This window comes from Papio anubis, chromosome 3 (genome assembly GCF_008728515.1).
Source record: "Papio anubis isolate 15944 chromosome 3, Panubis1.0, whole genome shotgun sequence".
In the NCBI taxonomy this organism is placed as follows: Eukaryota; Metazoa; Chordata; class Mammalia; order Primates; family Cercopithecidae; genus Papio; species Papio anubis.
In genome coordinates, this window is record NC_044978.1 from 183,933,882 (window position 1) to 183,955,529 (window position 21,648).

General features: G+C 49.0%; 1 protein-coding gene across 2 annotated transcripts in view; it reads left to right on the forward strand.

Annotated features, from left to right (window-relative positions):
* The window catches only part of RNF212 (ring finger protein 212), a 57,610-nt gene that overhangs the window by 26,917 nt on the left and 9,045 nt on the right, over positions 1 to 21,648 (forward strand). For both annotated transcript variants that reach the window (XM_031664802.1, XM_031664803.1), the window contains 4 exons: positions 3,600 to 3,652; positions 3,752 to 3,800; positions 5,539 to 5,584; positions 11,599 to 11,662. In XM_031664802.1, the coding sequence (XP_031520662.1) occupies positions 3,600 to 3,652; positions 3,752 to 3,800; positions 5,539 to 5,584; positions 11,599 to 11,662 (212 nt within the window). The remainder of the gene's footprint in view (positions 1 to 3,599; positions 3,653 to 3,751; positions 3,801 to 5,538; positions 5,585 to 11,598; positions 11,663 to 21,648) is intronic.

Sequence of the window (21,648 nt, forward strand, 5' to 3'; positions counted from 1 at the left end):
TTGGAATCAATAACAGCCAGAGTTCAGTTACCACAGTGATACACAGATGCTGCGCATTTTACACTCGGTGATGCCTTAGATTTTATGAGATATGTTGAATACTCACAAGTCCCTGTTTGGTGGCTGCACACTAACGTGAAGGTCGAGGAGTCAGGAGCCCTGTCTGCCTCCCATTGGCCATGTGTGTAGGAGTGGGTGAGCCTCCAGCGTGTATGTAGGTGCCCGCCTCCCTGCTGTGTCAGGCAGCTGAGCATGGCACGGCCTCACTGGGGCCGTGGGGCCAGAGGAAAGCTGGGGACGCCAGTCACACTGGCTGGTGGCCCTGCTCCTGACACGAGGTTCTGATGGCCTCTGGTGAAAAGGGCTTCTTTCCCTGTCATTATTTTGGGTTCTAAGAGTTACCACAGGCTTGTCTTGTGAAGGGTGTGTTCCAGGTGTCAGCAAGGAAACTCCAGGCCAAATCCAGCCTGCAGTGTATTCTCTCCTCTTTCCTTTCCTTGGCTTTTTTTTTTTTTTTTTTTTTTTTTTTTTAGATGGGGTTGGGTTTTGTTCCCCCGGCTGGAGTGCAGTGGTGTGATCTCAGCTCACGCCTCAACCTCCCAAGGCTCAGGGGATTCTGCTGCCTCTGCCTCCCAAGTAGCTGGGACCACAGGCATGCACCACCACACCCAGCTAATTTTTTTATTTTTTGTGGAGATGGGGTCTCGCTGTGTTACCCAGGCTAGTCTTGGACTCCTGAGCTCAAGTGATCCTCCCACCTCAGCATCCCAAAGTGCTGCAATGGCCGATGTGAGCCACTGCACCCGGCCACAGCGTATTTTCATGTAGCCTCCAAACTGAGCATGGCTTTTACATTTTTAGAAGATTGTAAATGCATTGCAACAGAGACTTTATGTGGACAGCAAAGCCTCCTACATTTACTAGGTAGCCCCATTTGCAAATTCTTCCTTTAAAGCATCACAAGAGGAAAGGCAGATACTTAAAATGCATCAAAGGGGCCGGGCGCAGTGGCTCATGCCTGTAATCCCAGCACTTTGGGAGGCCAATGTGGGTGGATCATCTGAGGTCGGGAGTTCGAGACCAGCCTGACTAATATGGAGAAACCCCATCTCTACTAAAAAAATATACAATTAGCCAGGTGTGGTGGTGTATACCTGTAATACCAGCTACTCAGGAGGCTGAGGCAGGAGAATCTCTTGAACTTGGGAGGCGGAGGTTGCAGTGAGCCAAGATCATGCCATTGCACTCCAGCCTGGGTAACAAGAGCAAAACTCTGTCTCTCAAAAAAAAAAAAAAAAAAAATGCATCAAAGTGTGGAGTTACTTTCATTTTTTTCCTTCTTGGTGTATAATTTTCTTTCTTTCTGTGGATTCGTGTTTTGCATCAATTCTGTAAAATTCCTGCCCATTATCTTTTCAAGTAGTACCCTCTGCATCCCCGGCCACAGCCTGCAGCTCCCTGCCCTCCACATCAGCCTCCGCTGTGATCTCCGTCGTCTTAGGCCACCTAGTCACATGCTGGTTGCTTCTTCCAGCTCCCGGATTTTCAAATTAAGCCAGTGAACCCCACTGAGAGTTTGTTTTTGAGACAGAGTCTCACTCTGTCACCCAGGCTGGAGTGCAGTGGCACAATCTCAACTCACTGCAAGCTCCGCCTCCCGGTCCAAGCAATTCTCCTGCCTCAGCCTCCGGAGTAGCTGGGACTACAGGTGCCCACCACCATGCCCGGCTAATTTTTGTATTTTTAGTAGAGACGGGGCTTCACCATGTTGACCAGGCTGGTCTTGAACTCCTGACCTGAGGTGATGCGCCCACCTGGGCCTTCCAAAGTGCTGGGATTACAGGAGTGAGCCACCGCCCCCGGCCCCCTTTGAGTTTTTGTTCTGTCCATTACAGTTAACATTTCTAGAACATCCCTGCTCATTTCACCATTTGGAAAATAATCTTTGCTCATTGTTGCATCTTCGTCTTTTATGTAGTCATCTCACAGGCAGCCTTTTTATGTTCCTTACCTGATACCCTCAGGAATCCAAATCTGCCTTCTTTTCTTCCACTCTTGCTGGAGGAGGTGTGATTCTGCTGATCTCTGGTGAGGTGGCACAGGTCAGTCCCACTCCCTACATACCTGGTATCGCCTGCATTTTCCTCCAGAGAGGATTCCCGTGTGCTCTGCGAGCCCAGCTGACCCGCCCCAGACCACTGCCCCCGACATGTCTTGCCCAGCCTCACTGTGGTGGCGTTCATGCTACCCACTTTTGTTGTCGTCGTTGTTTTTGTCATCGTCCTCTTGCTCCCACGAAACAAAGTGCGTTTTAGAGTGGTTTGGAAGCAGGAGCAAGTGCCCTGCAGAGGAGCCAGGCCACAGCCCTGCCAGACGCAGAAGGTCAGGTACTTCCACCCACCACAGTCAGCCACGCAACAGCCAGTGTTTACTGAGCACCAGGTGCATTCTCAGTGCTGTTCTGGGGTCTGGCAATTCGGAGTAAGCCAAGCGAGCCAAGTGCCCGTCCTCTGGGAGCTTCTGTGTTGGGGGAGAAGAGGCAGAAAGTGAACTTTTATGTCAGGCCGGGACACAGGCTGTCGGGATAAGTGACTCTGGGTGAGGAGGTTGAGGGGCAGTGCCAGGGTGGGCTCTAGCAGGTGACTGCACAGCGGAGGTCCGAGTGGTTGAGCTGTTGCACAACTGCCTATTCCTAGCTAGCTTGGTCCCAAACTGAAATTGCTGAGGGCAGACTGTTCGCATCTCAAAACCCGGCCAGCATAGACGGGCACTCGGTGCCAGGAGACAGCCCCACCCTCATCTGCAGTCATGCACCTCAGTGTGTCCACAGAAACAGTGTGTCTGCGGAAACAGACACGCTCCCCCAGTCTTACACGTGCATCTCAGCGTGTCCACCAGGCCCCGTGAGGCAGAGAGGACCCAGGTGCAGCAGCCTTCTGTGACCGGGAGTCATGGGACACAGCAGGCGGTCTCTGCTACTGGCCATCATGGAGATCAGTCCAGGGTTGCTAGACCAGAAAACGTGACCAAGTGACTTGTCCATATTTCTCTTGCTGGCCTGTTTTTCTTTCTTGTCTTTTTTCTTTCCCTTTCCTTTCCCCTTCCTTTTCCTTTTTTGAGATGAGTTCTTGCTCTCTCGCCCAAGCAGGAGTGCAGTAGTACAATCACAGCTCACTGCAGCCTCCAACTCCTGGGCTCAAGCAGTCCTCGCACCCCTGCCTCCCAGAGTGTGGGGATGACGGACAGGAGGCACCATGGCTGGCCTCTTAGTGGCCTTTCAAAGCTGGTGCATTAGTGGCTCCTGTTGTCAGGTCTTCATTTCACAGCTTTAACACCAGCGGTGGCCGTGTGCTGAGTGACAGTTGTAGTTGCAAGAGCCAGTGATGTAAATGGCAGTGAGTGTTGAGTTCACTCGGCTTCTGCGCTGGGGAGGAGCAGGGCCGTGGGACTCACAGGACACTTTGGGAACCACTGAATTCCTGTGAAATGCCCTTTGCAAACCCAGTAAGAACATTTCACTGATTCACTTTCAGTTGGAATGACCTGGGGGGACATCAGTTTTTATGGTTTAATTCAATACCTTTTCTCCATCTATTTAGTATGAGATCATCACAACAAACAACTTTCAGCACAATAAAAAGTTCAGTTTCAAGTAAGTAAAATCATGCCAGAAAGAGAACAAAATAGAGATGCATGTTGCTGAATCACACTGTGTGCACTGACGTTGGCATTTTCGTCATCACTCTTCCAGCAAAGCCATACGGATGCCTGCTGCCACCTCACTCATCAACCCCCGACAGGTGCGTGGGTCGCTCGCAGAAATCACAGGACCCGCAGGTCTTTCCGCCTCTGCACCTCCCTTCCCATCCCAACCCCATCCCCCCTCCAAGCCCCCAGGTTTTGCTAGTCCAGACAATTGACTGGACATCAACTCATTTTGGTACTTATTTCATATCCCTGTGAGGCTCAGGTCCCAAACTAAGTGTGTGATCCAGGCTGGCCAATCAGAGCACTCCATCCCTGCAGCCACGGTGATTGGTCTGGGAATGATCATGTGACCCAGTGTTCTGCGTGCCCCCTCCCCCCCCAGCTAAACTGGGGATCCAGTGCCCCGCAGCTGACAGCCCTGCCCTAACAGGAAATTAAGGGGCTGACCTGGTGCCTTTCATGGAATCCTTTCACCTGGTGGATGGCCTGAACCCGTTACCCAACCCATGGCTGGGGGTCCCTCACACAGGAAACGTTCGTACTGGCAGATGCCCTGTGGCTTGTGTCTGCCCCATCTCCAGGCTGTGCCTGCCGGGCCATCACTCTGGCAAAGGGAGCCCACCCTCATATTCCCTCCAGTGTCCCAGAGAAAACCCGGCCTGGGGTAGCTCCTAGCTCTTCAGATGCAAGGCACAAATTCAGTCCACCCTGTGAAAGGAAACACACTCAGATTTATTACTCACAGGTCCTGGATGGGGAGGGTGCCATGCGTGGGGAGAACAGTGCTCTGTCCACAGGTAGCAAGAGGCAGGAAAGAAGGGTCAGGCAGAGGGGGGGGCCCTGTGGGCCAGCACCTTTATTGAGGCTCAGGGCATCATCCAGGCAAGTTTCTCGTGGGGAGTTTTAATTGGTGGGTTTAGAGCAGGCAGGCACGCGCTCCATGGGTCCCATTGTGACTGAGGGCATCACTGTGGCACATCTGCATGGTCCACGCAGGGTGAGGAGTCAGCGGGGCCAGCCAAGTGGGTTTTGTCCACCCTCCCACAGGGAGGCAGCCACTGGGAGGCAAGTGTCCGGATGGACCACACTGAGGCACTGGGAGCTGGTGGAGAACTGAAAACTGTTGAAGGTGACTGAGCCCTGCCTCTGGTATGAGAAAGTTAAACCTGTCATCAAAATGGTTGCTGAGGCCACCTAAAATTAGAAAAATTCACTCCAGCCAGGCTGGACTAATGGGAGTCATCCATGGGACTCTTGCTGGAGCTGTTGGAAAAGAGTGAGCCTCTTTCTGCAGAGATCGCGAGCCATAAGGATGGCAGGGCTAGGAGGGGGCCAATGCAAAATGAATCCGATGTTTTCCTGTCTCCCTTTGGCAAATGAAGGAACTAGTGTGTAGTGAGCGTGCATGGTGTGGTATGTGTGGCCAGGCAGCGAGTGATAACAGAAGTCAGTTCGGGATCCCACTCTCAGGACGTCCTAGTCTAGCAGGCTCCAGGCAGGCATTGGCAGAGAGAAGAGAAGGGGTGGTCTGGAGGGAGAAGCCAAGTGTGCAGAGGTGCAAGAGAGGCATGTCAGAGAGAGCCCAGCCAGGGCGGGTGGGCCAGCGACCTCAGTGTCCTGGAGAGGCTACATCCTGGTACAGACGGCGGGTGGCCCTAAAGAGGGAGGGAAATGGCAGCGATCAGATGCCTCAGTGGCTAAACTCTGGCTGCAGCACGAAGCTAGAGGAAGATTTAGACATTTATGCATGGTCTCGTCTTGTGTGTATTTCAACTGACGTTATGGGTAAGTCCTGAGCTCACTCAAAGCCTTTCACTGTGTGTTTAACAGACTGGAGTCAATGGAAGTTGATCTCTCTCCTTCTCCGATTAGAAAAGTAAGTGCATCTCTCCTGCCGAGTTCCTCATTTCCCGTGTACCAGACGTGGCATTTCCCATTTTCCTCAGTACTGAAAAATATCACCGCTCATGCAACAGTAGACAGACTTTGCACAGCGCCCCTGCGTCATGTGCTGGCTCCTGCATCATGTGCTGGCCCCGTGGGTGAGAGGGGTGGGCTGTGGCTGTAAGCTGGGTCATGAGAACCCTCCTGTTCTGCCTGAACAGCCGGGACTGCAGTTGCATCTGGAGAAACAAAAGCAAATGCAGACAGAGTGTGGCAGGGTCCCACGCAGGTCCTGTGTTGTTCCCGTGCAGGTCCCATGTTGGTCCTGTGTTGACCCTGTGTTGGTCCTATGTTGGTCCTGTGTTGATCTTGTGTTGGTCCTGTGTTGACATTGTGTTGGTTCTGTGTTGACCCTGTGTTGACCTTGTGTTGGTCCTGTGTTAACCCTGTGTTGGTCCTGTGTTGTTCCCGTGCAGGTCCCATGTTGGTCCTGTGTTGACCCTGTGTTGGTCCTATGTTGGTCCTGTGTTGATCTTGTGTTGGTCCTGTGTTGACATTGTGTTGGTTCTGTGTTGACCCAGTGTTGACCTTGTGTTGGTCCTGTGTTAACCCTGTGTTGGTCCTGTGTTGTTCCCGTGCAGGTCCCGTGTTAGTCCTGTGTTGGTCCTGTGTTGGTCCTGTGTTGACCCTGTGTTGGTCCTGCGTTGACCCTGTGTTGACATTGTGTTGGTCCTGTGTTGACATTGTGTTGGTCCCGTGTTGACCTTGTGTTGGTCCTGTGTTGGTCTTGTGTTGATCCTGTGTTGGTCTTGTGTTGACCCTATGTTGGTCCTGTGTTGACCCTGTGTTGGTCCCATGTTGGTTCTGGGTTGATCCTGCGTTGATCCTCCGCTGTTCCCATGTTGGTCCCGTGCTGGTCCCTGTTGGTGTCAAACAGAAATGGCAGCAAAGCTGGTGGCCCTGTGCTTTACCTGCCTTCAGTTGCTGTCTCATGAAGTGCCAAACAGTGCCAAAGAAGACAACAGTAAACTTTGTCAGCCCAGGAAAAGAAATGGGTCAGAAAAGCTAAGGATTCTGGGAAACAGGAAGCACCAACTTCAAGCTGGAGAGAAGCAAGACCAGAGGAAACCTGCCCGGAACTCAGGGAGACTCCAGGCCCCGCTCTCCCGTCGTCTCCCTGGGTTGGCAGAGCTCGGCGCCAGATGCACAGCGGCCACACACCAGGTGGCTCGGAAACAGGAGAGAGGAGGCAGTTTGGGAAGGACTCAGGGCAGTGAACTGCACCCCATGGGAGGGATCAGGCCTTAAAAAACATGTGGGGCAGGAGGGGGCCAAGGAGCAAAGGCAGGAAAACCGAGTGGGTTCTGGCAGCGGTGAATGCCTGTGTTCCACAGTGCCAGTGATTGGCTTATTTGATTTATGTGTTGCTTCGTGTTGTGCGACACAGTGTGGCTCATTGGCAAGCACTGTTCCGAGCCTTTATAGATACAAACTCTGTCGTCCTAGCAGCCCTGTGACATGAGTAATCCCACCCAGAGCCAGATGATGGAGGAACCTGGAGTCAGAATAAGAAGGCGGAACTGGATTCCGTAGGGAATGAAGAGCCGCCACAGCTTCGGTGAAAGAGAAACGCCAGTTCCTTGGCAGTTGGGTCAAGCACACGCGTCCTCTCCCTGCCCAGCTCACCTCCTCTATCCTCATGGCCGCACCCATACACATCGGCAGCACTGGAGCCGTGCTTCCAGAGGGACACACTGCCTCGTGGGTGCCCGTGTCCCGAGGCAACTGGCCCACACCGAGCACGCCACCTGCCCCCTCAGGCCCTGCTGGAAGCTCTTATGGAACCCTCTCCTGGGTCCCTGTAGGTCCCTACCACCTGCCTTGGCTCCCCCAAGGCTGGACACTTGCTTCCAGCTGTCTTTTGGTGCACTAGGACCTTGTTTAATGGATGAACTCACAGCCTCCAAGTCCTCACAGCTTAAGGAGGAAGAACTTGGTTCTGTCAGGTCAGCTTTCTACCTTTCCTTAGGATCTGAGTAATTGACGAGAATAGAGAATACTCAAGACTGGCAGGCAGCAGGCACGTTGGGCTCACGCCTGTAACCTCAGCACTTTGGGAGGCCAAGACAGGTGGATCACTTGAGCCCAGGAGTTTAAGACCAACCTGGGCAACATAGTGAGACCCTGTCTCTAAAAGAAAGAAAAGACTGGCAGGCTAAATTGATTGACACTTCACTGGGTTCTACTGTTGGAAATTATTGCTGAGGTACCAGAATGTAATGAATCAAAGTTCCTAGGTGAGGGGCAAAGACCAGACATGGACACACATTTTCTTTGTTTTTTTTGGGGGGGTACGGGTTTTTGTGGTTTTGTTTGTTTGTTTGTTTGTTTTTGAGACAGAGTCTCACTCTGTCGCCCAGGCTGGAGTGCAGTGGCGAGATCTCGGCTCACTACAACTTCCGCCTCCCGGGTTTAAGCAATTATCCTGCCTCAGCCTCCTGAGTAGCTGGGACTACAGGTGCGCACCACCATGTCCAGCTAATTTTTGTATTTTTAGTAGATACGGGGTTTCACCATATTGGTCAGGCTGTCTCAAACTCCTGACTTCGTGATCCGCCCACCTCAGCCTCCCAAAGTGCTGGGATTACAGGCGTGAGCCACCGCGCCCGACCGGCACATATTCTGTAAAGGGCCAGATAGTAAAACGTTTGGACTTTGCAGACCAGACAGTCCATCACAGTCACTCAACTCTGTCATGGAATTGCAAAAGCAACCATAGAAAGTACAGAAGCTAATGGCATGACCATGACTGTGTTCTAATAAAACTTCATTAACAAAAACAGGCTGTGGGCCATAGTTTGCCCACCCCTGTGCCACACCAGAATGCAAATTTCAAGGAAAGTGTCTAAAACCAGTTTTTCACCTCCTGAAACGCCTTGTCACCCCGGAGTGGATGTGTGTAGCAGTTCCTTTGGAAAGAGCTCCTGTCCTCCCTGCCCCACATAACTGCGTAGAGTGAGAGGTGCTCCTGGTAACCCTCAGCCTGAGCAAAGGTTCTGGGGACACCACCTGTTGCCTCTGCAGACCAAGGTCTTCTGTGGCCTGCGGAGAGCAGTGTACAGGCCTCTCGAGCTGAACCTCTCACACTGTTGAGGGCTGCATAGGAAAGAGCGTTATCGGGGGGTGCTCTTGGTGGGGTTCCTGCCCCGAAGGCTCGTCAGAGGGAGGGCCACAGTGCAAGTGTCTGTCATTGGGTGGACTTGGAGAAGCAAAGCCAGTGCCATCCCATGAGAGTGCCTGGGACACAGCTGGGCCTGCCCAGAGAGGCTTGGTTCTTTTCCTTCCTCCTCCACCCTTGCTGCTCCAGGCCTGGGGACCTCAGGCTGCTGGCACTGGGGAGGAGGAGAAGCAGAGCCTAAGGCCCCCACCCTCCTGGACAAGGTGCCTGAGAAGGCAAGGGAGAGTCTGCTTTCACACGGAGATGGAAGTGTTGACTACGGTGTGGGGCTTGGCTGGATAATTTCTTAATTAACTTAATTAAGATAATTAACAGATAAATCTGTTCACCTTAAATGAGCATGGGATTTTCTGTTATGTAAAATTGACCAGGGTTAACGTATCTTTTTGAAAAGGTAAAATAATGACTCACAAATACAAAATGAATGCCATTCACATACTTCCTTCAGCTTACGAATTGGCCAGTCACAGTAGCTCACGCCTGTAATCCTAACACTCTGAGAACTGAGTCAGGCAGATCCCTTGAGCCCAAGAGTTTGAGACCAGCCTGGGTAACGTGACAAGAGCCCATCTCTACAAAAAATTAGCTGGGCATGGTGGTGCACACCTGTAGTCTCAGCTACTGAGAAGCTGAGGTGGGAGGATCACCACCAGGAGGCTGAGGCTGCAGTGAGCTGTGACTGCCCCAGTGTACTCCAGCCTGGATGACAGAGTGAAACCCTGTCTCAAAAAAAAAAAAAAGAAGAAGTTTTGAGTTAATGAGGGAAACCAGCTGATATAGTTTAGGTATTCATCCCTGCTGGCATCTCATGTTGAATTATAATCCCCAGTGCTGGAGGTAGGGCCTGGTAGCAGATGTTTGGGTCATGGGGGCAGATCCCTGATGGTTGATACTGTCTTTGCCGTGGTGGGCGAATTCTCATGAGATCTGGCTAGTTAAAAGCACGTGGCACTGTCCCCTAGTCTCTTGCCTGCTTGCCCTGCAATGCGCCTGCTCCCCCTTGGCCTCCCGTCCTGATTGTAGCCTCCCGAGGCCGCCCCAGAAGCGGCTGCTGCCATGCTTCCTGTACAGCCCTCAGAAGCATGAGCCAGTTAAACCTCTTTTCTTTATGAATTACACAATTTCTGGTATTTATCGCAGTGCAAGGATGGCCTAATACACCACCAGTTAAATGTGAAAACTGGTTTAAAGGAGAATCCAAAGAGCAAATATGTGTGTAGGCAGCCAGGAATGCAGATGTGAACACACCAATGGGTACACAGCCCCTCCCACATGGCAGGAACCAGTGTCTTGCCCAGCCAAGTCTGCCATGGCCCATGGACAAGAAAGATTTGCACCACTCTCTTCTGTAACTCACAGCTATCAGACAGCACCAGGACGGGGAAAGACACGAGCACTCGAATCTCTACGGAGATTTTCTCTAAACGGAGCAGCAAGTGAAATGTAGTTCAAAGGGGCGGTGATGTCAAGGGGATTCTTAGGATGAACTTGATATTGAAGACATCCTAGCAGATGGGAAGGATCCAGAAATGATGGCATAGCAGCACTCCAGGCAGGTGAGAGGAAGTACCTGGAGCCTGTCCTGATGAGGCAGGAATACGTCTGGTGTTCACAGGATGGCAGGCAGAGGCTGAAGGTACAGAGACAAAAGCTCCCAGTTTCACAAGATTCTGCCTTGTTGGGGGTGGGAGTGAGGTCATGAGCTTCGGGTGGATGGGGAATGCGCCCCATGGATAGCTCCATGAGACCACTGGCCTGCAGGCAGCTCAGAGGGCCGTGCCAAGCAGGGGGGGGGGGGTCCATCCTTCCAAGGTTAGAGTCTTGCCAGCAAGCAGGAGCAGAGGACTGGCAGAGTAGGGCCAAGGGTGTGGCAGAGAGTGTCCCCGGAGCAGGGCGCTGCTGTGCTGCTCGAGAGGCCACGAGGACACAGAGGGGCTTCCATGGTGTACTGGAAGGGCCTGTGGATTAAAGGATCTGTGGGATGGCTGTGCCAGGAGCAGAAGCCAGGAAGGTGGGCAGCAGAGGTCTTGGCGGGGCACAGTTGATGACGGCAGAACCTGAGGACCAGCGGGGGTGAGGCAAGGAGCCTGGGAACAGGAGATGCCAGCAGTGAGTTGAGAGCCAGAGGAGCGAGCCCAGGAAGGGGCAGCAACTAGAAATAGCACCTTGCCATGCTGCAGGTCGCACTGAGAGGCAGGAGGGACTCAGAGCAGAGCAGCCTCCCTCACCAGTCTCAGAACCTGGGCTGGCAGCTGTGGATTCACAGGTTCCTGTGGGTTGAGGAGGGAGGGTGGCAGCAGCGGCCTTGTGGTTGCTGGGTAGGGTGAAGGGTGGGCACAGAGCAGGGCCCAGCACACACAGCTCCGAGCAGCGTTAGCTCCACCCTGTCTGTCGGCATCTGGACTTCAAGGTGACAAAATTATGCACCCAAGAATGATTTACTCAGGATTTCACATTCTCTAACATCAGCTGCAGACTTCGTTTTTTTCACCTAAAATTCCTAGTAGAGCCCGTTATCCATTCACTGTTATAGGCCCTGGTGGAACGGAGGGAATCAAATAGATAATACCCACCCACACCCCTTCTACCACCAGCAGGCAGAGTCGGGAGATGGACACAGAATCAAATTAGACAGGAACTTGTCAGAGGGCAATAAAGATGAGGGAGATGGGGTTCCAGGAAATGTATTCCTAACAGACACTGGGAGTCTGAATCTTGTAAGCGGCAATATTGGAATTTTATCCATTGTTTTCTTGTTGCATTCTTAGTTGGAGATAGCAGCCGGCCCTGCGAGAATCTCCGTGATTAGTCCACCTCAAGATGGACGCATGGGTAAGTAAAATTTCCTGTAACCTTACCTCAAATCAATACACGTGTCAATTAAAATATATTCCCTGAGGCCGGGGGCAGTGGCTCACGCCTGTAATCCCAGCACTTTGGGAGGCCGAGGCGGGCAAATCACAAGGTCAGGAGATCGAGACCATCCTGGCTAATTCCGTGAAACCCCGTCTCTACTGAAAATACAAAAAACTAGCCAGGCGTGGTGGCGGGCGTCTGTAGTCCCAGCTACTCGGGAGGCTGAGGCAGGAGAATGGCGTGAACCTGAGAGGTGGAGCTTGCAGTGAGCCGAGATTGTGCCGCTGTACTCCAGCCTGGGCGACAGAACAAGACTCCGTCTCAAAAAACAAACAAATAACAACAACAACAACAACTCTCTCTCTATATATATATATATATTCCCTGAAAGGTCATGTTTAATCAATCAGAGTTGTCAGAACCTACCCAAGTGGGTGTTGTCCTTCCACCCGGTGTGTAGGAGGCTACATATTTACCAAAATGGTGCAGCGTTTGAGTCCCAGGGAGAAGCTCCTGATGACCGTGTAACAAGTCACAGGAGAAAACTGGCTCCTTTGCATTCTCTGTCCTCTTGGTTTTTAACAAAAATAGTGTCACTGGGTTTGCTTCTGGTAACTGGCTTTGAATTGCTGGTCCGTTTTCAAAGTGAATCCCTCCCTCAACCCTCAGCGCACATCGGCCTCAGCCCACACAGGCCATCTCCCCGCACACTGTCTCCTGCATCTCCACGGGGCCACATCTAACAGCTTCTTTCTGTTTCATCCCATGGTTGACCTTGTCTAAGCCCCCTGTTCCCAGAGTGTGTGTCGTTTGCAGAGGTTCACCGTGTTTCTGCATAGACGTCCGTCCTCCCTGGATGCTCCTCCTCGCATTCAGTTCTGGAAGGCACAGGGAGCACACCAACTCTCTAAACGCTTCCGATATGTGCCGAGGTACACAGGGCCGCCTTGTTTCGGTCCCAGCAGGCCGAAGGCACCCTGGACACGCTCAGAACACTCACTGTGTCTGTTGTGTTTCCTCTTGGCCAGTCTGAAAGGAAATAGTAATTTTGATTTGCATTTATGTGACTATTAATGATTCTGAGTGTTTTAAATTTATTCCTCTGTGTTTTTTCTATGAATTATCTGCTTTATTCCTTTGTCGTTTATGTAGACCCCTCAGTGTGCAGGATATTAACCTTTTACTCAGTTTGCTTTGTAATTTTATATTTGACCTTTGAATTTGAGAGACTTAATATTTTTCTGTACTCAAATCTAGTCATAGGGTCTCATGCTTGGGGAGGTTTTTTTCACATACCTAAATCATTTTCTTCTAATTGAATGGTTTTTTAAACTTCTTCTTAGAGCAGTTTTAGGTTCACAGAAAAATTGAAAGGAAGGTACAGATTTCCCATATATACCATGACTCCACACATGCACAGCTCCCCCATCCCCATCCCCCACCAGACCAGCTGATGTGTTAAAACTGATGATGCTGCATGAACACGTCATTGTCACCCGGAGTCCATGGTTTCCATCAGGCTTCACTCTAGGCGTTGTATGTTCTATGGGTTTGAACAAATACACAGTGACATATATTCGCCATTGTAGTGGCATATGGAATAGTGCCACTGCCCTAAAAATCCTCTGTGCGCCACCTGTTCATCCCTCCCCCACCTCCCACCAACACCTGAAAGCCACTGATCTTTCTATGGTCCCTTTTTCAGACTATCCTAGAGTTGGAATTATACAGTATGTGGCTTCTCAGATTGACTCCTTTCACTTAGCAACACACACTTACAGTTCCTCCATCTCTTCTCATGGTTTGCTAGCTCATTTTTTTAGTCACTGAATAATATTCCATTATCTGGATGTATCACAGTTTATCATTCACCTGCTGAAGGGCATCTTGGTTGCTTCCAAGTTTTGGCAATTAGGAGTTAAGCTGCTATAGATGTCCATGTGCCAGAGTTTTGTGTGGACATGTTTTCGGCTCCTTTGGGTAAATATTAAGGAATGTGAATGCTGGATCAGATGGTGAGAGGGTGTTTAGTTTTGAAAGAAATTGCCAAACTACCTTCCAAAGTGGCAGCAGCTTTTCGCATTCCCACCAGCAACAAATGAGAGTTCCTGTTGCTCCACGTGCTCATGTTCCGTGATGTCAGTGTTCTGGATTTCGGCCAGCTGATAGGTATGTAGTGGTATCTTGCTGTTTTATTTTGCGTTTTTTTGATAACATATGACTAGGAGCATCTTACGCTGATTTTTCATCTGCATATCTTCTTTGCTGAAGTGTCTGTTAGGGTTTTGGCCTATTTTTTAATTGGATTGTTTTCTTATTGTTGAGTTTTAAGAGTCCTGTGTATATTTTGGATGACAGTTCTTTTTTTTTTTTTTTTTTTTTCCTGAGACGGAGTCTCGCTCTGTCGCCCAGGCTGGAGTGCAGTGGCCGGATCTTGGCTCACTGCAAGCTCTGCCTCCCGGGTTTACGCCATTCTCCTGCCTCAGCCTCCCAAGTAGCTGGGACCACAGGCGCCCACCACCTCGTCCGGCTAGTTTTTTGTATTTTTTAGTAGAGACCGGGTTTCACCGTGTTAGCCAGGATGGTCTCGATCTCCTGACCTCGTGATCCGCCCATCTCGGCCTCCCAAAGTGCTGGGATTAGAGGCTTGAGCCACCGCGCCCGGCCGACAGTTCTTTTTTGTGAGTCTTTTTTTTGATGACGTTTCTTTATCAGATAAATATGTATCTTGAAAATATTTTCTTCCATTTTGTGGCTTGTCCTTTTGTTCTCTTGACATTATCTTTCACAGAATAGAATCCTTGTAGTTTTTAATGTTTACCTTCTTCCAAATTCTTTGAAGTTTATCTTGAGGTATGTTGTAAGATGAGTTTTTTTAATAATTTATTTTGAAGATAATTCAAGCACACAGAAAAAATTGTAAGAACAGTATTTAAAAAAAAAACAAAACAAAAAAAAAACAAAACTCCAATATCTCCCCTCCCAGATTTCCCCAAATGTTAACATTTTATTAATTTGCTCCCTATCTGTCATCATTGGTATTTCTCTGAACCTCTGAGCATGTTGCCAGTGTGGTGCCCTGGCACTGCTAAAAACCAAGAACACAGTCCTACAAAACCATGCGCAACATGTTCACACTGACATGGCACAGTCCTACAAGACCACCCGCAACTCAGGCCAGGCATCCACGCTGACAAGCACAGTCCACGCTGACACAGCTCTACCATCCCGTCAGCGGTTGCCAAGAGTTTCTCTTCTCCTCTGGTCAAGAATCTCATGGAAAGATGAGCTACATCCAGCTGTAACATCTCTTCTGTCTCCTCTGGACTGGAACATTTCCTCATACTTCTCTTTCTTGTCCTCAATAGTTTTGAAGAATAATTAGGCCTCACATTCTGAAGGGTGACCCATAACCTGGGTTGTCTGGTATTTCCTCAGAAGACCAGACCATCCTCTATTGGCAGGAATGCCCCAGAAATGCTACTGCTCTGCTTCGCACATCAGAGCACAGAGTTGACGCATTCTGCCACAGGGACGTTAACCTTAGTCACCGGATTGATTCCTGCAAGAGGACGTTCACCTTGGTATCCCGAGTCCCTCCAAGAAGATGTTCACTTTGGTCTCCCGATCCCTCCAGGAGGACGTTCACCTTGGTCTCCCGATCCCTCCAGGAGGATATTCACCTTGGTATCCCAGTCCCTCCAAGAAGATGTTCACTTTGGTCTCCTGATCCCTCCAGGAGGATGTTAACCGTGGTTGCCTGATTCCTCCAGGAGGGTGTTCACCTTGGTCGCCTGACCACACAGGCATCTATCAGGCATTCTCACTGCAGTCACTACGTCCCCCATAATGGATGGGTGTCTTGTGGAGAGATAGTCCAAATGACACTGATACCTTTTTCCTCATCCGGCCTCACGCCCCCTGCCCCCCAATCAGCCACCACTCTGATGACTGCCTCATAGCAATTTTTCCATTTCCACAGTTCCTTCTATATGTATTAATTGTCATTCTACTATAAAGAAGAGCTTTTTCTTTTACCCAATTCACGTATCTATGTATTCACTAATTTATAACGATATGGATTGATAAGATTTCTTTTTTTTTTTTTTTTTTGAGACAGAGTCTCGCCCTGTCGCCTAGGCTGGTGTGCAATGGTGCAATCTCAGCTCACTGCAACCTCCTCCTCCTGGGTTCAAGCAATTCTTGTGCCTCAGCATCCCAGGTAGCTGGGACTATAGGCGTGTGCCACCATACCCAGCTAATTTTTTTTTTTTTTTTGTATTTTTACTAGAGATGTAGTTTTGCCATGTTGCCCAGGATGGTCTCAAATTCCTGAGCTTAGGCAATCCACCTGCCTCAGCCTCCCAAAGTGCTAGGATTACAGGCATGAGCCACTGCGTCCAGCCAGATTCATAGATTTCTATTTTGTTCAGAGGTTTGTATTTTCTGCTAAACTCTTTCCAGATATGGTCATGTTCAAAATGCATTTTTAAAACGTCAACCAGGAATTCTGTATCCAGTGAAATTAACATTTTAAAATGAAGACTAAATACATTCACGGAGTAACAGAAGCAGAATTCATTGCTAACAGACCTGCCCTACAAGAAACGTAAAAGAAGGCATTTAGGCTGATGCCACACAGTAACTTCAGTCTGTTAGAAGGAATGAAGAGCATGGGGAATGGTGATTATGGGATGAGAATAAGAGACTGCATTGTTAATTTCTTTTATCTTCTCATTACTTTACAAAACACAAAATTGAAGCAACAATTATAACTTGTATTGTTGGAGTTACAACAAATAGATGTAACATAGAGGATAATAAGCACAAAGGAAGAGCGAGGAGATGGAGCCACAGCATACATAACTCTAAAAAACACAGCTGAAAACTCAAGAGGGATTGTTAAATGACGTTGTAAAGCATGTGTTAAACACAAAGACAATCAAGACAATAGAAGGACAAAGGAGACAGAGACACTGGAGAATAAATAGCAGAACGGCTGGTGAGGGCTTTCTTCTGGACCCTGTCGATCAGTATATTATCTCCTTTCACAAATACCACAATATCTTGGTTACTTTTGCTTTACAGTAAGTTTTGGAATTAGATGGCATAGCCCTCTAACCTTTTTCTTAATTTGTCAACATAATTTTGCCTATTCCAGGTTCTCTTCATTTCCATATAAATTTTAGGATAATGTCAAATTCTACAAAGAAAGTCTGCCGGGATTTCGATTTTGATTGAATCTCTACATCAGTGTGGGGAGAACTGCCATCTTCACAGTTTTAACTGTCTCAGTCCATAGATGTGCTGTGTCTCTCCATTGATTAGAGCTTCCTTAGTTTCTCTCAAGAATCCTCAGTATTTTCACTGTGCAGGCCTTGTACTTTCTTGATAAACTTACACATAGGTTGTTTTTTTGTTGTTGTTTAGACGGAGTCTTGCTGTGACCCAGGCTGGAGTGCAGTGGTGCCATCTAAGCTCACTGCAACCTCTGCCTCCTGGGTTCAAGCAATTCTTGTGCTTCAGCCTCCTGAGTAGCTTGGATTAATTACAGGGGTGCACCACCACACCCGGCTAATTTTTGTAATTTTAGTAGAGACGGGGTTCACCATGTTGACCAGGCTGGTCTCGATCTCCTGGCCTCGAGCCATCCATCCACCTCAGCCTCCCAAAGTGCTGGGATTACAGGCATGAGCCATCGCGCCTGGCCCTAGGTATTTCATTATTTTTTATGGTGGAATTTTCTTCATTCAATTTTTATGTTGATTATCATTCATATGGTGTATCTTTTCCCATGCTTTGGTTTTCAGCCTGTCTGTGTCTTTCAATCCATGATGTGCCTCTGATAGACAACATATGGTTAGATCTTGTTTTTTGATCTGTTATAATCTATACCTTCTGATTTAATCATTTAGTCCATTGATATTTAATATAATTATTAATTTTGTGGTTGGACTTGTGCTTGCTGTCTTGCTGGTTTTTGTTTTATGTATGACAGGATTCTTAGTTTATTGGTATCTCCTTAACTGCCTTTGTTTACAATAAATATTTTTATCATACCATTTTGCTATAGACTGATTTGAGTTCCCCCAAAATTCATATGTTGAAGTCCTTGACCCCCAATGTCACTATATTTTGAGTTAGAACCTTTAGGAGGTAAAGTTAAATTAGGTCATAAGCATGGAGCCCTAATCCAATAAGATTCATGTCCTGAGAACAGAAGACACCATTCAGTGGAGAAACAGACACTAGGTCAGTAGGGACAGACACTACTCAGTGGGGACTGACACTACTCAGTGGAGACAGACACTACTCAGTGGAGAGAGACGCTACTCAGTGGGGAGAGACGCTACTCAGTGGGGAGAGACACTGCTCAGTGGAGAGAGATGCTACTCAGTGGGGAGAGATGCTACTCAGTGGAGAGAGACAGTACCCAGTGGAGAGAGACAGTACTCAGTGGAGAGAGACGCTACTCAGTGGGGAGAGACGCTACTCAGTGGAGAGAGACGCTACTCAGTGGAGAGAGACGCTACTCAGTGGGGACAGACGCTACTCAGTGGAGACAGACGCTACTCAGTGGGGAGAGACGCTACTCAGTGGGGAGAGACGCTACTCAGCGGGGAGAGACAGTACTCAGCGGGGAGAGACACTACTCAGCAGGGAGAGGCGCTACTCAGCGGGGAGAGGCACTAGTCAGCGGGGAGAGGCGCTAGTCAGCGGGGAGAGGCGCTAGTCAGCGGGGAGAGGCGCTACGCAGTGGGGAGAGACACTAAGTGGGGAGAGACAATACCCAGTGGGGAGAGACAGTCTTCAGTGGAGAGACACTGTTCAGTGGAGAGAGACACTACTCAGTGGGAGAGACACTAGTAAGTGGGGAGAGACACTACTCAGGAGAGATGCTACTCAGTGGGGAGAGACGCTGCTCAGTGGAGAGAGATGCTACTCAGTGGTGAGAGACACTAAGTGGAGGGACACTCTTCAGTGGGGAGAGACACTAGTCAGTGGGGAGAGACGCTACTCAGTGGGGAGAGACACTCTTCAGTGGAGAGACACTATTCAGTGGGGAGAGAGACTAGTCAGTGGGAAGAGACACTACTCAGTGGGGAGAGACACTATTCAGGGGGAGAGGATATTCAATGGGGAGAGACACTAGTCAGTGGAGAGAGATGCTATTCAGTGGGGGAAAGGACAGTTTTTTCGAGAAATGGTGTTGGGAAAACTGTATATCCACCTCCAGAATAATGAAGTTGGACTTCTACCTAACACTATGTACAAAAATTAATTCAAAATGGATCAAGGACCTAAAACTATAAAATATAAAACTCTTTGAAGAAAACATAGAGCGGCCGGGCGCGGTGGCTCAAGCCTGTAATCCCAGCACTTTGGGAGGCCGAGGCGGGTGGATCACGAGGTCAGGAGATCGAGACTATCCTGGCTAACATGGTGAAACCCCGTCTCTACTAAAAATACAAAAAACTAGCCGGGCGTGGTGGCGGGCGCCTGTAGTCTCAGCTACTTGGGAGGCTGAGGCGGGAGAATGGCGTGAACCCGGGAGGCGGAGCTTGCAGTGAGCCAAGATCACGCCACTGCACTCCAGCCTGGGAGACACAGCGAGACTCCGTCTCAAAAAAAAAAAAAAAAAAAAAAAAGAAAACATAGAGCAAAAGCTTCCCAATGTTGGATTTGGCAGTGATTTCCTGGATATGATACCAAAGCACACACAACAACAACAAAAATATTAAACAAATCGACCTCAGAAAATTTAAAAGTTTCCACATCAGAAGATACTGTCAATAGAGTAAAAAGGCAACTTGCAGAATCAGAGAAAATATTTGCAAATCATATGTATCTAATAAGGGATTACAATCCAGAATACATAAAGAACTAAAACTTAACAACAAGCAACCTGATTCAAAAATGGGTAAAGGCCGGGCGCAGTGGCACACACTTGTCATCCCATCACTTTGGGAGACCAAGGCAAGAGGATCGCTTGAACTCAGGAGTTCAAGACCAGCCTGGACAACATGGTGAAACCCCCATCTCTACAAAAAACTTAAAAATTAGTTAGGCATGGTGGCACACACCTGTAGTCCCGGCTACTCGGGAAGCTGAGGTAGGCGGATTGCTTGAGCCTGGAGGGCAAAGGTTGCATAAGTCGAGATTGCACCACTGCACCCCAGCCTGGGTGAGAGTGAGACTCTGTCTCAGAAAAAAGAAAAGTCGGGGGGGGGTGGGTGGCAGATGACTTGAATGGGCAAAGTACACAAATGGTCAATAAGCCATGAAAAGATGCTCATCATTCATCATTAGAGAAATGCAAATCAAAACTATAGCAAGAGCTGGGTATGGTGGCTCATGCCTGTAGTCCCAGCTATTCAGGAGGCTGAGGTGGGAGGATTGCTCAAGCCAAGGAGATGGAGTCCAGCCTGGGCAACACAGCAAGACCTCATCTCCAAGAGAGGAAAAAAAATAAAACAGCAAGATACTATCTCACACCCATTAGGATGGCTACTATATGTTTTAAAAATCGCACCTGTAGTCCTAGCTACTTAGGACACTGAAGCAGGATTGCTTGAGCTCAGGAGGTCAAGGCTGCAGTGAACTATGATTGTATCACTGCACTCCAGCTTGGACGACAGAGGAAGATCCTGTCTCTTAAAACAAAAACAGGCCAGGCATGGATGCCTGTAATCCGAGCACTTTGGGAAGCCAAAGCGGACAGATCACTTGAGGTCAGGAGTTCAAGACCAGCCTGGCCAACATGGTGAAACCTGTTTCTACTAAAAATACCCAAACTAGCAGGGTGTGGTGGCACACACCTGTAGTCCCAGCTACTTGGGAGGCTGAGAGACCGAGGTGGAGCTTGAGCCCAGGAGTTCCAGACCAGCCTGAGCAAAATCCTGTCTACAAAAAATTATCCAGGCTGGTGGCGTACACCTGTGGTCCCAGCTTCTTGGGAGGCTGAGGTGGGAGAATTGCCTGAGCCTGGGAGGTCAAGGCTGCAGTGAGCAGTGATCATACCACTGCACCCCAGCCTGGGTGACAGAGTGAGACCCTGTCTCAAAAAAAATAAAGAGAAAGAAACGAGAGAGAAGAATGGACAAAGAAAGAAGTAATCATGTAGTTGAAGTCTGTGGATGCAGCTGTCCTCAGAGTATTCTTATGAAGATGGTTAAACCTGAAACAAACTTCAGAATTATTTGGTCTGCAGATGTTTTCTTTAAATAAATATTTATTGTAATCATTTTTTAAAACTCAAAATAACAAGTGTTGTTAAGGATGCGGAGGAATTGGAAGCGTGTGCACTGTTGGTGGGAATGTGAAACGGTGTGGCCGCTGTGGAAAACAGTGTGGCCGTTCCTCCAAAAATTAAAAACACAATTCCCAGATGATCCTGCATTTCAATTCAGTGCTCAAAAGAATTGAAAGCAGGGTCTCTTAGAGATGCTTGTATACCCAAGATCATAGCAGTATTATTCACAGTGGCTAAAACGTGGGAGCCGCCTAAGTGTCACCAGATGAACATGGATAGGTAAAATGTGTGTCTCCATACAATGGACTGTGATTCAGCCTTAAAAGGGAAAGGAACTCCGACACACGCTACCGTGTGGATGAACGTTGAGGACGTTACACTAAGTGCATAAGCCAGTCACAGAAAGACAAATGCTCTGTGAGTCCTCGCGTGTGAGGTAGTCAGAATTGTAGAGACGGAAAGGAGGATGGTGGCTGCCAGAGGCTATGGGATGGAGGAGTGGGAAGCTCTCGTTTAATGGGAACAGAGGTTCAGTTTCACAGAATGAAAACAGTTACAGAGATGGACAGTGTGATGGTTGCACAGCATTAGGAATGTATTTAATACCAGTGAACTGTTCACTGAAAATGGTTAAGGTAGGAAATTGTATCCTAATAAATTTTTAAAACACAAGAGACACCAGGGAGCTTGCTCACTAACTCTCTGCACA